Source organism: Chinchilla lanigera, unplaced genomic scaffold (genome assembly GCF_000276665.1).
Source record: "Chinchilla lanigera isolate Chin_1 unplaced genomic scaffold, ChiLan1.0 scaffold00006, whole genome shotgun sequence".
NCBI lineage: Eukaryota > Metazoa > Chordata > Mammalia > Rodentia > Chinchillidae > Chinchilla > Chinchilla lanigera.
In genome coordinates, this window is record NW_004955407.1 from 29,040,583 (window position 1) to 29,058,676 (window position 18,094).

The window sequence follows — 18,094 nt, forward strand, 5'->3', positions numbered from 1 at the left end:
GGCTGAAAAACGAAAGAGAAGCTGTGAGTATGAACTGAACCGACCTCCCATGTGTGTAAAATCCCTGGCTTTCCCCAAATTACAAATCTTACTAATTGCAAATCTTAGCTAAGTTTCTTTTTTTCCTTTCTCTTTTCTTTATTTCAATTGATTTATTTTATTAGTACATGTTCGTGGTTCACAATGTTTACACTCCTTTTGGGGAACTGGTATGTGTACACAGCGCACACCGCAGATTCTTTTTCATCTCCTCTCCCTCTCTTCTCTTCTTCTCCCTGCATCTCTTGATCCCCTTCCCCTCTGAGAAAGCTCTATCTCCCTACTTTCCATTATCTATCTTTTCTTTTGCTCTTTGTTTATTCTTTGAGTTTCTCATATAAGAGAAACCATGTGACAGTGAAGCTTGTGTGTCTGATTTGTTGGGCTGAACTAGAGTCCCGGGACCAAGTGTATCTAGCTCAGCACATATTTTTGTAAATAAAGTTTTATTGAGATACTCTTTGTTCAGGAAATTATATGTTTACTATAGTGACTTTCTGATTATCTCAGCAGACCGATGCAGTTGTGACGAAGACCACAGAGCCAGAGACATAGCCTAAGCTATACACTATTTTGTTCTTTACAAAAAAAGTTTATAGGCCACTCTTTCACCAAAAAAAAAAAAAAACAAAAAACCCAAAAAAGCAAAAACTGGCTGTGACTCATTTTGCTGAGATTGGCCTAGAGAAAGCAGAAACCGCTGAGTCTCCTCCACACTGCATTTGGTGCTCAGCTGCTCAGCTCGTTTTCAGCCTGTGTGAAGGGATGGAAGCCAGGCTCCCACCAGGGGTCTAATGAAGCAGAGGGGACGTCCAATGGGCAGCAGTTTCTCACTGTCTCTCTGGGTCACCTTAGAATGTGAGAATCACATCAGTGACTGCTGGGAAGAACATCCAGGAGAGAGAAAGAGAAGAGATGAGGCGAGACCCAGCTTTACTCCTCCCAGGAGTTCTCTACAGTCTTGCTACGTTTGAACTTCCAGAGGACAGAATTCTGCCTGCTAGTGTTTAGTGAATTGAATTTCATCCTTAGAGACCTGCTCACAGCTCGCATTGACTTCAATGGGAGTAATGGGCCATTTGGTCCCACATCTGTGCCGGCTTCAGGCTATTTAACAAACTCCTAAACAAATCCCAATAAAGTGCTCTTTAATGGGTATTTAACTTTGTCCTGGGGGTGGGTGCTGAGCACACCTAAGTCCTTTCTTTCCCTTCAGGTTTGCTAAGTTTCCTACTTTTTATGGCTTGATATTTACTGCAGCAGAGAACCCTGAGTTAAGCAGTATTAAACCCACTGAAAGTCACAAGATGTCTGCTTTTATTGATCTCAGTTGATCTGTTTACTCTCTGGGTTCCAATTTAATGGTTGAATTGATTATTCATTTACATTTTTAATGTTGTTGTGGACAAAAACATTTAGCATGAATCATCTCTAACTTAATGAATGACATAAAACATCATTTTGGATTTTCAATTTCAACAAGTATTTGTTATGCATCTAAGCTCAGGTGAACTTATCAGGGATTAAAAGGTCATTGCAGTTTCTGGTAAAAGGTGCTGGAAATGATAGTTGTGTTTTTCTACTATGTGAAGTTATTACTTCTAAGTAACCACCCTGTGTCAGTGAGTGGTAAGGACATTAGCTTTTGTGTCGTACACTAATCATACTTTATCTAAGAACAATTAAAAATCTATAATGCCCACACCTTTGTTTGAATTCTTTCTTAAATTAAATCCATATGTCACCAAGATTTGTTTTCCTTTTAGATGATTTTGCTTTGCTGCTGATGCAGAAATAGTGAGAAATTATACTGTGGACAGCTCAGTGAAATATGAAAGAGCATGGTTTTATTAGCTCCTGAAATTCTCTATTTAACAAAGGTACGCAACTTGGAAGATCTAGCTACACTTATATTTACAATATAGTGTTCTACTTGAAGGCTCTTTGAGTATGCTCATGGAGTTCATTTGGTGATGTTTTCTTCCCTCACAGCAAACAGGTGAACTCTAAAAATATGACTGCCTGTGGCTTATTCCTCTCAGTAGGATTGTTTTGAATATAATATTTATGACTATATATCCAATCACCTACCACCTTCACTGCTTTCTAAAATGAGATGAGGCCTAAGAAAATACATAAATGCATATTTTTAGCTGCAATAGTCCTCTTCTATCTGACAGAGTTTAGTGCTAAACCAGAGTTTAATGCCAATTAGAGTTTCACTATTCATTTTCTGGGGAATAAGTGCCAATGTTTGGTGAGAAGAACAGTGAAAAATGAAATAGCAATGAAATATTTGAAAATACTTCACCTTTACTAATTTTCACTGTTAATTTTATTAGTCTCAGTACCAAATGTATAGATCAAGGAAATGAGTTAATTTTGATCTAAGAAAAACATTCAGGTGTCCAATAGTATTAGTTTTTCTGTGTGGAATTACTAAGCTCTTTTCTATCTACCAAACCTGTGAGAGGTAGCAAATTATAAGTAAAAATAAGATAAAAATTCTGATTTTCAGGGTATCTCAGTCTCATAGGCATATAAACAGATCGCTGAAATAGAATACTATTTCTAAAGTGCTACTGAGCAGTCTGGGGTCTCGGAGAGTTCAGGAAGAGGTAAGAATTGAGTGTGATGGTGACGAATTAGGGAGTTCTCCAGCAAGAGTATTGTGCAGAGGGTCATCCATATTGACAGGCCAGACTCAGAAAGGAGGATTTAGAAAGAATTTCTGGATATTTAGGAAATGATGTGAGAATATGGGCAGACTATAGGGTGATGAAGAGGACCCATTACGGTAAAACACACATTTGCATAACAAAAGAGTGGTGTGGGTGGGTGATAACGATGATAATGATTTTGACATTGGCCATGGGAGCCAAAGTTTCTCTGACAGCGACATGCTGCAAGAATTGACTGATATAGATACAGTGACTGCAGAACTCCTTGATTTGGATGACAATGGAAATAGCAAAATAGTACATATTTGACTAGTCAAAATGTTATGAAATGATCACTAAACCAGACAGAACAATCTAATGTTAGAACAAGGCCCAAAAATACACTGAGGATCTTGGCAGGGGTAAAACACACTGGACAAAATGCCAACACTACCATTCAATGTTGGAACTTGTAACAGATGAAATGCTACAAGATGCTATGAAATACACAAACCTGAAATATAAGGAAAACGTTCTATATTATTCTAAAATGTATTTATTGTGATGCCTCACTAGCTAAACTGAAGTATTCATAGATCTGCTGTATTTAGTATGGATTTCTCATGGTAACTGCAGGAATATAAAAGACTTACGGAAAAATGCTGGGTCAAAATATGGCATAAAAATGTATACCCTTTTAGATATGTGCTTTCAATTTAGAAATTTATCCTGGAACCCAGCCATCAGGTTTTTATTCATATAGTAATAAATGGAACGATGTTATGAATACATTTGTTGCTTTCATCTGCCAAACTAATTGGAATTCCCTCCTAACCGTGTGTGGCATAAATGGTTTGATAGTGTACAAAGAAAACAACAAGTACAAAATACCATGGAGAAATTTTCTTAGAGGATTGGGACTGGAACTCATAAGAGATCATTTATAGCAGAGGGAAAACAAAATGTTTCTAATTCCCAGGGAATTACACAAATAAATTGTGGTCCACACTGATGAGCTGACAAGTGAATAAACAAGTGCAGCATGCCAAAGACCTACTATGACAACTGAAAAACTCTGCACTACAAGAAAAGGCAAGAAAACAAAACAGTTGCTATCACTGTACGTGATATTTGTGTATGGAACATGCAATGTTCATGTGCGAAAACTGCCTTGGGTCTGACCAATGAAGTAAAGATTACATTTGTTGTAGATTCTATTGTTATTTCCATTGTAGTTCACATAGACTTTTATTTCTGATGTTATCTCTGTTATCTCTGGTTTTGTAGGCAAACAAATAAACAGCTAAAGTGAAAATGTTGATGTCTATTCTAAGCACTCTTTACATATTTGATATTTTATTGATCTCTTATTTCCCTGCTAAGTGCATATTGTACAACATAGTAGGAAGCTCTTGACAAAGCAGAAGGAGAAGTAGCAAAAATGGCCTGCCATATAGGAAAGGAAAGCTAAGCACATGTGCTGTCAGTGTAAGTGAGACGCATGCAGGGACCATGTAGTTGTCATATATGAAGACTGCCTTGGGTATGGCAGTTGAAACAAAGATTATTTTTGTGGTAGACTTTTGTGTTTCCCCTGTAACACATAGGTTTTTGTGTCTGATGTTTTCTGTCAGGTTTTGTAAGCAAATACACAGCTGATGTGAAAATGTTGATGTTTGTTCTAAATGTGTAATGCATAATAAGAGTTTAATACTTTATTTTTTTGATATTTTAAGTTTCTGTTAATTAAACATTGTATAATATAATAAGAACCTCCTGACAAAACAGCAAGACCAGTGAAATGTCAAGTATGTCCAACAAAAAGACCAGGAAAGCAAAACATATGTGCTGTAAGTATAAGTGATATGTGTGTATGGAACATGCTACTGTCATGTGTGAAGACTGCCTTAGGCGTGATAATTGAAGTATTTGTAGAGGGCTATTGGTATTTTCATAGTAGTTCATATAAGAATTTATTTCTGTTGTTATTTTTAGACTTTTTACACCAAAAACCAGTTGATGTTGATAATTTTGATGTTTTTTCATGAACATTCAATAAATATCAAAAATGCAATACTTTATTTTTATGATTTTTTTCTTGTTAAGTAATTATTGTTTAATATAATAAAACTCATCAAATTAAAATTAATAGTTCATCAATACAAATGTTGTAAAGAATAAATGTGAGTTTGACACGCCCATATTTATGAGACTTTATAACAGAAAAAATGTGTTATGTGCTTCTTTTTTTTCTCTCTCTTTTTTTTTTTTTTTGGTCTTTTTGAGACAGGGTCTTGCTATGCAGTTCAGGATGGCCTTGAGCTCGCTTTGTAGCCCAGACTGGCCTCGAACTTGCAACAATCCTCCTGCCTCAGCCTCCTGAGTGCTGGGATTACAGGCATGTGCCGCCATGCCCGGCTCCTTATGCTCTTCTTAAGGAAGATAAAAATGGCTTGGCAAGAAAAGCTGTGGATCAGAAGGGCTTAGACTTATGTGGACAATAGACAATCACTGGCTGATTGTAAGCCCAACAAAAGAGAGACTGAGCTCTTACAGATCCTGAAATGGAAGCAGAAAACAAGGGTTCAGGTTACAGTAAAAAAAATGGGGGTGGGCAGATAAAGGATCTAGTGAAGGCCAGGTGCCGAACAGGCGCATTTTCATCCCGTGTTCTAAAGTAAGCAAATGGAACAACACAGACTTTCTTACTAAGCTAATGACTTGGGTTCTATGTCCGCTTTCCCATAAAATGGTCCACTGTAATGGTACGAGCTTAACTGAATTCTTGCTTCTTTATCTACTTTGGGAACATTTCTAGACACTTCTATAGCTATTCATCAGATAAGAACCTTATTCTGTGGTCATTTCAATTGTGATCACAATCTTCACAGAGTTGCATAAGTGAATTGCATCTTTAATACTGTAATTTGATGATAATATGTATCCATTAGGTGAAATTTTTAAAAAAGTATATTTGATGAAGAAAGGGGCATCAGAAAGGATTGAAAAAATAGAATTTGAATTAGCTATGCATGGCATTCTTAAATTATTTTTTAATATCATTTGCTTCATATAAGAACATTTTCATGCACTGTACCTGACAAGATTAATGCCTGTGGAACCCTTTGGTTCCCCTTGTTCAGACCAGAAACGGCCAGGTCAGGCCTGCGTAAGTCTCATACCTGTGCTGTCTTCGTACACCACTGTCACCGTTTTCCAGTTGTAGTAGAGGACCAGATCCAGGACTGCCCTGCTGATAGCTGCATAATCGGGGTACAGGTTGATGTAAAATAAGTCTTTGTTGTCCACTGAGGGGTGCTTCCAGCGGGTCTGTATGTGTGGAACTTCCAGAGCATTGCAAATGGACTGCACAGCGCTGACAGAGGAGCTATGAGAAGGACCGAAGAGGGCAGCCACCCCGAGAGCCAGCTGGTCACAGGCTGAGGGTGTCCAGGATGCAGAGCAGAAGAGAAGGAGGCAAGGAAAGGGGGAGACAGAGAGACACCTATGAATTTCAGTTTCCCTTTCATGATACCTTGTTTTAATTTAACTATGGGAAAATCTCCTACACCTCCCATCCGTATGCTCAGGAAGTATGCTCCCTCAAACATGCAATATTCTTGAGATACCGAGGTAATGATAGATGTAAATGTAGGTCTGATTAGCAATACATCACAGGGCCAACTCCCTGCAAATAAAAGTGAGCTATTGGTCTCATTTCATCACCTTTAATCAGATGGAGTCTAAATCCCGTGCTTGATGTGTATTACCCAGGAACACTCTGTGAGCTAACCAGCAAACCACTTGTCAAATAAACGTAAGATGAGTTAAGTTCTATCCTATGGCAGGGTGGCAATAAAGATGTTAGTGGGACCACGGAATTCAGAAAAAACATCCCCTGGGTGACTACATAGTACTTCAGCTATTATCTTCCTAAAATTCAGATAGGAGTCCTAGATCACTGAAATATGGCTAAAGAATGTTGATAGCAGTACTGACACTCAGTTAATTACCAAAAATGGACTACCAGAGCTTGAAGGGATCTTAGAAGACATTTATTTGGTTCACCCCTCTCTTTGCAGAGCTCAGCGACACTATTTAATCAGGTCGCTTTCCACCTTACTACCAGCCAACATGTAGCATAACATAAAGAAGTTACTATGTATTCAAGAACTTTTTTATAAATTAATTTTTGTTATTGTGAAAGTACTTACACTGAGTGAATTCATAGTACTTAAAATACGTGAAAGTCCAAAAGATTCTGTATTTAGTCCATCATGTTGGGATAATTCCTACTAACACTTAAGAAAATTTGGATCACTATATAAATACAGTTATGATCCCTTGCTTTTTTATTCTACACCATAGCATGTCTTTCTTTCAAGTTATTACAAATTCTTCAAAGGTATATTTTTAGTATCTGTATATTATTCCATTAATTTAACTAATCTTATAATATTTAAGGTCTTTCTAACCTTTTATTATGATAAGTTAGATTATATCAAACTTTTCTCTTTATCTTAGGTTTTTTTCTTTAGTGTAGATTTCCAGGGTTAACAGCTATAATTAAAGCATTTTGGTATTTTAAAGCTGTAATGATACATATTAACCAAATTCCCCTCTGAAAAGTCTTGGAGTGTTTTATCTTCTACAGCCATGTAAAATAGTGGCTGTGGATCTTATGCTGGTGGGTACTAAATACAAATTTAAATGCATTTTCAAATTTATATTGTCATTCTATTTAAAGGAATTGAGAACTACCAAGAGATAAAATTGTATATTGGTATTAAATAACAGCCAAATTTATAAATGAAATCATATTATATGCTTTTTATATCATAGTCATTTTACAAACAAAAGTAAATAGAAAAATTATAGCTCTGTAAAGTTTGTGACTTGCTTCAGAGAGACAAATGGATAAAACTTTGATAGCTGAATTACAGTTATCTAAAGGATGGCGAATATTGACCGTCATTCCAAGGAAAACTGTCTGATACTGTGGTGTTTGGCATTAACTATATGAGTTATGGGGTTGTATCGTTCTTTATATATGTGTTGTAGGTACAAATTGATGTTGTTTTGAGAAGCTAATTTTCTGGATATGTTTTCCTTATTTACCCATATAAAAAGAGACCACGAGAGCATGTAAACTGTTGTTTTATCCAGCATGAGCAATGGATTAAAATTCCTGCTAATATGTGGCTCTGGGGTACTAATATTGCTTGACAGAAAAATCAATTCTTTTGAATTCTGTTTGCCAGAAAATTACCAGTTTCAGGAAGCTCTGGGGTATTTAATTTACAAGTATAAAGTATAGCAGCTGTTTCAGATCATAAGAAAGCTTTTAATTTTTATGTGGGTTGAAGTATCATTGCTAAATGTAGTTGCCATTCTATAGTATTTGTTCAACTGTGCGTATGTGTGTGTGTGTGTGTATGTTAGAGAGAGAATCAAGAATCTAACCCAGAGAAATCCTGCATATGAGGGTGGCTTATAAACATTACAGAACTGTATAATTATGTGTTCTTATTTGTTCATAGACAACTCTAACCTATATGACATCACCAATTCCATCCATTTTAAAAAGAAACTATTCCTTATATTAAGGTCATGCCATAGGTAGAAACAGATTACTATACTGTTAATTTTTCACCTGTTATCTTAAGAAAAGTTTTATATTTTGTTTGTATATAAGCAAACAAAAGAGGATATTAAGCAAACAGACTATGATCTAACTAGGTTAATACAGATAGCAACCAGTGTTCAGGCACTTGGAGGGGAACTTGAATATGGTGCGGACTGTATTGTTTATTTGTATAGCCATATGATGCAAGGCACCCCTCAGTGAGAAAGAGAACCCCTCCTATGCTGGGAAAACTCATTTTTACACAAACTCCTTTATCAGATAACTACACAGTACCTGCATAAATCTTTCTATGAGCAAAAGCTTGCAGCCCACTTATAAATTAGATCAACTTTGAGGCACTTGTCTTTGGTTCAGAAGAAAAAGAAGCAAATGCAGACTTTCTTCTCTCAGATTTAATCTTTACATTTCTATGACTTTGTGTGAAGGACTAAAAAATAAAGTTGAAAAATGCTAGGTAAACCCATTAGTCTCCAACCTGTTAAAACTCAGGGAGTGACTGATGTGCGTCCTAGGCGTTTCCACAAGTTCAGTGGATGTGACCTTCCCCAAAGTTTTATTTGACTATGCTGTACGATTTCATGGTGGTATCTCTACTTCAGGAAGGAAAAACAGATCAAGCTTGACATTTCTGCATTCACAACTGAACCATTTAATCATGGAGTGGAGGGCACTGAAGGGTAAGCTAATCAGAAAGATCCAAGAAACAGCTAGGCAGCAGTCATTAGGTTAGTTCAGATTGCACTGATCAGTGACAAACAGGGCCGAGATTTCCTACAACCCCTTTGCACTAAGATGTCCACTTTTAAAAAGGGCAGATAGCAAAAAGAAGGTGATTTGTGGGGCAGGCAAGTGACCCAAGGAAGGTTTTAAAAAGTGGGAAAATAGTTACCTCTGCGTGAGGCTTCAAAGCTATCAAAAAGATTAATTCTCTGGATGTCGTAGGTTAATGTGGTGTTAGGCATCAGGGTCCGGTTTCTGTTAATGCTGGTGACTGCAAACTTGAAGGCTAATTCTTCAAGATTAACAGGTTCATTTTCCACAGTTTCAAAAATCCCTCCTGCAGAAGCAAAAGAGATATATGAGAAGCATTAATCACGTGATTCACATGTATTTTTTTTTAAAGAAGTATATAAACCCTAAATAAAAGACCTAACATGATCAATGCAGAAATGGTCAGAGCAGATTCCAGAACAAGGGCTGAAAGTTTATCAGCATATGCCACATGCAATAAATATGTCTCACTGCACACCAGTACTTAAGCTTTTCAGTTGAGTGTTGGTTTGTATGATGTCTCTCTGTTGGTTAATATATCCCAAATATTTTGTACCATGACAATATAGGTAATAGTATAGTGGAGAGCAATTTTCTATGATTTGGACAAAGGTCACAGTGTGCTCGACCCAAACACAATTTGTGCTGTGTCCTGGTAGGACTATCCTTCCTTGGAAAGAAGAACTTTCTATTTAGAAGGAGACATTCTAAACTCTAAAGGGATTATGCAGAGAGCTGAGTGGGATCAAAATGGAATATGCATACTCTTACATTTTTCAGAATGGAAAGATCTTTTCTACGCTTTGTGGCTTAGAATTTGGGGATCATATCTGAGTACTTCCCACATTACATGGGCAGAATCAATGAGCTATTTTTTCTTTTCATTTTTTTTTTTCTAAATTATTTGGTTGTGTCCAAAAGCAAACTTGTATCCCATCTCTGAAGAAATGCATTCCTCACTGAGTAAGTCCACATACCATAAGCTCTGATATTTTAAATATGAAAATCGCAGTACAAATAATAATATGAAATATTAGTACTTAAATGCAACTATGACTTTGAGGCATTGATGATGGGTAGAGTGTACTGTTAACTGTACATCCTTAATATTCTTTAAGTGCTTTTCTGAGGTTATCAACAGACACAGAGTATGAGGTAGAAGACCTCTTAATTACATTCAGCTTGCTCCTGGACTGACCAAAAGTCCTCAATTTGTTTGGAAGTATATTTAAGTGACACCCATGAAATATTGAATACTTGTAATTATGTTTCCTATTTATTTAGACTAAACAATGAGCAATTTCTTACCAAAACTCAGTTGTAAAGTTTTTTTTTTTCCAAATATGTCTATGCTAGACTGATTTGTGAATGCTTTAAGTTTTTGATTGACTCAGGAAAGGAAAAAGTATAAAAAAACTAGAATGAAAATGACAAATAAATGTCATAAGTATGATTTATGTACATTCATTCTTAGAAAACTTCAGTTGACAGGCTCTAATTAAAAGTAATTACTTTGACCCTACTTTGAAAGAATAATAAACAAATGCATAGCTACAATTTCTTTGCTAAACAGGCTGTGAAAACTTAAAAGGCCTATCTTGAAATAATTTGGCTCTCTTTTTGGCTGTATTTCTGGCATTGATAGCCTGATGATATGAAGCCTTTAAGTAGAGATGATTTCCCTATTTGAGATACCATAGTTGGAAATTAATGATAGTGTTGTGTGATCTCGGTCACCTTCACCTTACGACCCATATGGCACATTTTTTTTCTGAAATCAGTGTTGGGAAAATTTTTTCTCTTAAAATAAATTTATGTTTTTCTTTTGTCAGACAATTACAAGAAGGAATTTTGGGATGGTTTTCCCATTTCTGTCAGAATTGTTAATGGATGCTTAACAGGGAAGAGGTAAAGCTCAGAAAAAGAAACATGAATGTAAGGTGAACTTATGGTCTTAATGAAAGGGACCCACACAGGGGGCTATTTGGTATTCATGCATCCACAGTAATTATTAACAATGATTTCTTTACTTGTTTATTTTCCTAGCTTTAGTGAGAACCCTTATGCATAGAGAGACAGTGTGTCTTACTCAGAATCACTATCACTGTGGAGACCCAGGCTCTAACATTTTTAATTCATGAAAAATGTCGATCACAGGTTCAGATGTAAGCACCACTAATCTATCTAGGTTGAGTTAATAAACAGGAGCAAACATCTGAATAGAAAACAGCAGTTCTGTGGGATGGTCATTAGCTTACTTAATTTCTCTTAGGGTAGGACTTTTAAATATTAGGAAGAAAGTCACTATGAACTAGCTCTTTTACATGAATTTTCAAGGTAGGAAATGTTTTACCTTTTTATATGAATGAAAAAGCAAACAGAAAGATTACACATTTTACTCAGTTTCTTGAAATTTACAAAGCCTTTTCTGTGACACATTCAGATGTCCAGTTATCCAACACAAACACACACACACACACACACACACACACACACACACTTCGTTATTTCTGTCATTCTTGATCTCTAAATGTGGGCTGATAATGCTGCCTTGTTTCAGTACTGTGTAAATCAAATGATATAATGCAGTCAAAGTGCTCTGAAAACAAAATTCTTTCCCAGAAACAGGTTAGTATTATTACATATGGGCAGTTGGCATACAAAACAAGTTGGCACCAATTGTAAAACTTCCTGCTCACCTCAAAATTATTCCTTTGGTGTAGAATTGCCCTTTATATAAAGCTGAATGCACTTGGGTCTGAGATAATTGCTTAAGTGTTTTTACTCTGTGCTTAGCTTGTGTGTAGCTGAATTCTGTTTTGTCATTTTGAGAGCAATTCCTTTCACTCCTTCAACAAATGAGAATTCTACATGGTGTCATTAGCTCAGCACCCCATTCCATTTTCCTTTTCTGCTAGAAATGGCATTTGATAAATACCAAAATCCTACAGAGATGTGAGGTACACAGAGTGCCAGAGAAATACCAAGAGAATGAAATCTGACAAGTTATTAATAGGAGCCAGACTAAAGCTTCACAAGAAGGCAGACTGTCTAAGTAAGGACAGGCCACTTCCTCCCTTCTCCTTACGTACCTTCAGATACACGATGTGGAGATTTTGATAAAAGGAATAGAAGGACACATATTTAGAGACCTCCTCCTTCTTCCCTCCCTCTCTCCTTCCTTCCTTCCTTCCTTCCTTCCTTCCTTCCTTCCTTCTTTCCTTCTTCTCTCCCTTTTCTCCTCCTTCCCTCCTCTCCTCCCTCCCTCCTCCTCTTTCTCCTCTCTCTTCTCTCCTTTCTCCCTCTCCATCTTTGTGAGAATTGTAGGTGTGAGAGCTGCCAATAAGCGATATTTAGGGGTATGTATTTGTATATAGCACTCTTTGGATCTGAGCCTTTAGTGATCCAGGGCCTCATTGGTCAGACAAGAGAAATCCCTATCTCATTCCTTCCTCTGTTCCACTTCCTCTTCTACTCTTGCACCTCTCTGGTCCTCTCCTCCTTCCCTCTTTTTTCTCGTAAGTGCATCTCTATTTCTTTTACTCTCTCATTCAGGTCATGCTGGGCATGACTTTTGCTTCTAAAATTCCACAGGCCAAGTAAGGATTAAGAAAGAAAGCCATGGCAGGCTCCCTCCTATCATCATTATGATTATGATTATGATTATTACTATTACTACTTTAGTTTTCCAGGCCAGGTTAGTGGATGAGGAAAAACACCAAGACTTTGCAAGTTCAGGAAAAATAACCTTTGCTTTCTGTGTAGCTCTTCAGAAGCAACACATGGCAGATGCAGCACAGGAGGGTGAGAAACTCCAGAAGCTGCAGGCCTGGGTTCCCAGGTCCTCTTTCAACGCTAACACACACAAGCCCCTCCGCACTTCCCTTTTCCCTTACAGCTTGAAGTCCTGGCACAGGATGATTTAGGTGCATTGTCCAAGCAGGGGGTTAAAAAGTAGAGGATACTGATGTTATTAGACTCATCCTCTGACTTCCTATGTGAATATTTATGCCCTTTAAAATAGTACGGGCAAAAGGATGTTTCTTGTAGATATCAAACTAGACATCAGTTCTGAAAAATGACTGTCATTCTATTCTTAATAAGCGTGTGCTTTTAGATTTCATTGTTTAGAACTTGTCTTCATTTTGCCCATTGTACCTTTTTGGGAAGCATAGATGTTGTTATTAATATTAGTATTCTATTCTATCCCTACTTGAGCAAAAGTATTACACAGAGTCACTGTCATGGCTTGTGTTAAGATGACCTGCCAAAGCCTCATGCAGTTGTAGGTGGGGCTTTTCAGAGGTGGGTGGATTGAGAGTGTGTGATTGATTCAAGGTGTGATGCTAATGTCAAAGTAGTAGGACTAAGGATGTGAGTGCTACTGCCCTAAATAGCCTAGATAAAAATAAGGGATAGAGGGAACTGCTGTTACTCCCGTGCTTATTTTGCTACCTTATGCCTGTACAAACTCTTTCTCCTGTGTGGTACCTGACTGCCATCCACTCTTCTTTGAAGACAGTCGACTATAGAATGAAACATCTACAAACTGGAAGGTAAATAAACCTTTCTTCCTTTAACTTTGAGAAATAGTATTTTGTCTCAGCAATAAGACAAGTAAGTAAAGCAATAAGACAAGTAAGTAAACACAAACTATGTCTTGTCCTTTCCCCATCTCAGTTGTTCTGTTTTTAACTAGCAGTTTCTTTCCCTTTCACAATATCTATTTTAGCTTTTGGATTTTATTTACTCTTTCAGTTTCTTACCCTAGGGAGACAATAATATGTTTACACATGTGGGTCTGATTTACTTCACTTATGAGTATGGTCTCTAGTTGCATCGATTTACCTACAAAAACCTTGAGTTTATCTTTTTATACCTGAGTAATACTCCACTGTATGAAAATACCACATCTTTTTTATCCACTCCTCAGTTGATGGACATTGGAGTTGTTTCCAAGATTTAGTTACGGCAAATTGTGCTGCTATAAATATGGGTGCACATATATTGCTGTGGTATGATATTTGCAGTTCCTCTGAGGAAATACCCAAAAGGGAAATAGCTGGATCAAATGGACCGCTAACCCTAGTTTTTGAGGAATCTCCACACTGACTTCCACAGTGATTTCACCAGTCTACACTTCCACCAACAGTGGAAAAGAGTTTCTTTTTCCCCCACATCCCTGCCAGAATTTTTTGTTGGTTGATGTTTCTGATGAAAGCCATTCTTTCTGGGGTGAGACTGAATCTCAGGGTTGTTTTAATTTCATTTCTCAAATGACAAATGATATTGAGCATTTTTCATATATTTACTTGCCATTTGCATTTCTTCATCTGAGAAGTGTGTTTTCATCTCAGAAGGAAGGGGAATATGTGTGTATATATAATATATATATTATATATATATGATACCTAAGATAATTGTATTACTAACTCTATTAATTTATTGAAAGGAACAGTTAGTGCTTATATTGTCTGATCAATTTTACAAGGCTATATCTTGCAATCTGAGCAACTATTTTGAAGATAACATTATGTAATATAGCAACCATTGTTAATTTTCTGTCATCTTGTTTTGAAATTCTGTAACTTTATTTTTTTTTTATTCTCTTTAAAACGAAAACAAAAAACTATGAGACAGATGAGGAATAGGCCCCCATTTTGAAGTAGTTTTAAAACTGGAAAACTTTTCTTTTGGTATATCATTGTTATGCACTGAAATTTGTCCTGAAATTCATAATGCTGAAGCAGTCACCTAACTTCTGGTACCACAAAAGAGAACTGTATTTGGAAATGGGGTCCTTAACAAGGTGACTGGGTTAAAATGAAGCAGTTAGGGTGGTCCCAGATCCAATCTGTCCTTACAAGTAAAAGAAATTTGAGGGGCTGGGGATTTAGCTTAGCAGCACGTCTGCTTGGCAAGTGCAAGGATGTGAGTTCAATTGCCGGTACCAGAAAAACAAAACAAAACAAAACAAAACAAAAAAAAAAGAAAAGAAAAGAAAATTTGAGCCAGATGTGTTGGCTCATGACTGTAAGTCCAGCACTCTGAAAAGCTGACTCAGGGAATCACAAGTTTGAGCTCAGCCTGGAAAGCTTAAGTGACTTAATAAGACAATAATAGATATAGATATAGACAGATATACATGATATAGATATAGATACAGGTGATATAGATATAGATAGATGAGATGATATAGATATAGATAGATATAGATACAGATATAGGTAAAGGCCCTGGTTTCAATACTCAGAAATTAAAAAATAATAAAAGGAAATTCACACATATGTACACCTGCAGTGCGAGCATACAGATGAAAGTCTGTATGAGATAGAGCCTTAAGACTTCCATTTGCAAGCCAAGGAGAAAGACCTCAGGAGAAATCAATCCTATTAACATCTTGATTTTGGACTTCTCAGCTTCCAGAACTGTGAGAAAATAAATTGATGTCATTTAAACCACCCAGTCTGTGGTATTGGTTATAGTAACCATAAGAAATTTCTCTTTTTCCCTCATGGGCTTTAAAATGGGTAAGTCTAATAGAAATCACATCTATGCAAATAATGTTCTCTTCTAACAAGAAATGATCTCCTCTAACAAGATTCTGATTCTATGCACAGTAATTTAAGCAAAGAAGATCTCTCTAAATCTCAGTTTAGTTAGCAGAGTTCTGTTTTCACAGCAGTGTTTCTGTCTCCATCGCGTAAACTCCTATACTATCAAGGTCAAATCTGATCTTTAGATAACTGTGTTTTGAAATTCAAAGACACAGAGATCACATATAGTGCCATCTGCATGTGCCTCATGGGGGCACATGGTGAATGAAGGGTGGTCGAATGATGTCATGTCATTTGTATGATACAATTCCATCTAGACTTACAAGAGGACTGCTCATATTCACAGATCCTACGAGTGCTGTGCCAACAACATGGTCTCTGAAGGCAAAGGGCAGCACTTAGAGAAGGTGAAGGCTAAATGCTAGGTTTTACACCATTATTCCTATGGTAAGGGCAGAGCAAAGGTGTTATAGGTTTCCATTACTGTAACAAAATACCTGAGAGAGATAATTTACTTTTTTTTTTTAGATAATTTACTTTTAAAAGGTATAGATCTTTTTTGCTCATCATTTAGGAAATTCTTATCCACAAGCAATTGGCTCCATGACTCTGGGCCTGTGGCGAGACCACATGTCATGGCAAGAACACTTGGCTCATTTCATGACAAGAAAGCAAAGAAGGGAGGAGGGGGAAGGTTTCCCATAATACCCTTCCAGAGCATACTTGTGACCTAAGGTCTCCCATAAGACCTTCCTCGTAAAGGCAGGGAGCACCTCCCAACAGGGCCACCCTGGCAACCATATCTTTAACATCTGGGCCCTTTGCTGGTGCACAACACTGAAATGATCGCAAATGACTTCCAACTTTTTCCAAACACCCATGTCAAATGTCCAGAATCATGTTAACTAATAGATCGAGCTTAACAGTCTCTATATGCATAGGGCTCAGCCTGGCTCACAGTCCCACAGTCCCACAGTCCCACAGATTGACTTTGTTTCTTGCTTTGGGCTAGAGGGAGAGCTGATGGTCTGTTTCATAACCTGTTTTCCAATCACTATTTCTATGGAGGAGGAAAAATGTAATGTGTGGAAATTGAGACCCTTGCTATGGACTCATACTTTAAAGAAAATAATTTCTACTATCACCTATCATTGCCATTTCAGCTCCCTGTGGATGGGACCTTGCTGGATGATGAGTGGGAAGTATGACAGTTACCACCACTCCCCTCTCAATTAAGAAAAATAACGTTCCATTGTGCTGAGGCAGGGATTTTCAACTCCCAGATCAAGGACTGGTATATGCTCATTGGGAACTACGATGCACCACAAGAAGTGACTGGCCTGCATGCTAGTGAAGCTTCCTCCATATTTACAAGGTCTCCCCATTTATCACATTACCTTCTGAGCTCTACCTGCCATCAGAATAGCAGTAGGAACATTAGATTCTCAGTGGAGCACAAACTCTACCGTGAATTGCACATGTGCTCTTTACAAGAATGAGCTGGTGATGTGAGTGCTAGGGTTGGCTGCAAATCCAGATAAACACTGGCAGAGAGGTTTGACTGCACTGAAACCATACTAAATCAATTGTTTGCAGACTCATTATCTTGGTTACTTTTCTCCCGTTGCCGAGACAAAATACCAAGGCCCAAAATGAAGGAAAGGAAAGTTTTATTTACCTTACAGTTTGTGGAGGTTTCAGTCCCAGCTGCTCCAAGGCAGAGTGGCACATGGCAGAGGGCAACAGTTCATGGCGGTGGAAAACAGCAAATACAGTAAGAGCAAAAAAAGGGGAGGAGTGGCCGCAAGCATCCTCTTTTTCTCCCTTACATTGTATGCAAAACTACCTGCCTCAGGGCAGGTGTAACACTCGCACCTATAATCCCAGCTTTGGACCATGAATCAATCATAAACTCTAGGAGCCTGCCCCATGACTGCATGAGGCTTTGGGAAGACATCCAGACGCAAACCATAACACTCATATTAAAACTATCAGTGAATGGAAAGTAACAATTAAGCTGCATCTGGTGACAGGCTTCATAGTGGCAAGTGAGTTGTTATACTTGAAATGTACAGCTACATCTGGTGGCACGATTTCAGTCAAAATATAACACTCATTTTATTCCACCTATGGCGCACACATTAGTTTATTTACCACTTCCATGCACACCTTTTTCCTGCACTGAGCGTTTGTTTCAGTCACAGTTTTGGTAAGCCCACAAGCTAACCCTTGCCAAAATGAGAGAAAAATAGCAATGGAAAGCTTCTTTGAAATGAGAGAAAGACCAAAAGATGACACGGCAGAATATTCTAAGACAGCCAACAAAAAGAAAGCTACATTTCAAAGGGAACCTTACATACAGTACGGGTTCACTGAGAAAGGTGATTCACATTCTCCAAGGCTGCTTTAAACCCTGAAAC

At 37.4% G+C, this 18,094-nt stretch overlaps 1 protein-coding gene across 2 annotated transcripts in view; it reads right to left on the reverse strand.

Annotated features, from left to right (window-relative positions):
* Nucleotides 1-18,094, reverse strand: part of Grik1 (glutamate receptor, ionotropic, kainate 1) — a 409,294-nt gene that overhangs the window by 140,940 nt on the left and 250,260 nt on the right. For both annotated transcript variants that reach the window (XM_005375622.2, XM_005375621.2), the window contains exons 2-3: nucleotides 9,236-9,403; nucleotides 5,882-6,139 (exon numbers count right to left, since the gene is read on the reverse strand). In XM_005375622.2, the coding sequence (XP_005375679.1) occupies nucleotides 5,882-6,139; nucleotides 9,236-9,403 (426 nt within the window). The remainder of the gene's footprint in view (nucleotides 1-5,881; nucleotides 6,140-9,235; nucleotides 9,404-18,094) is intronic.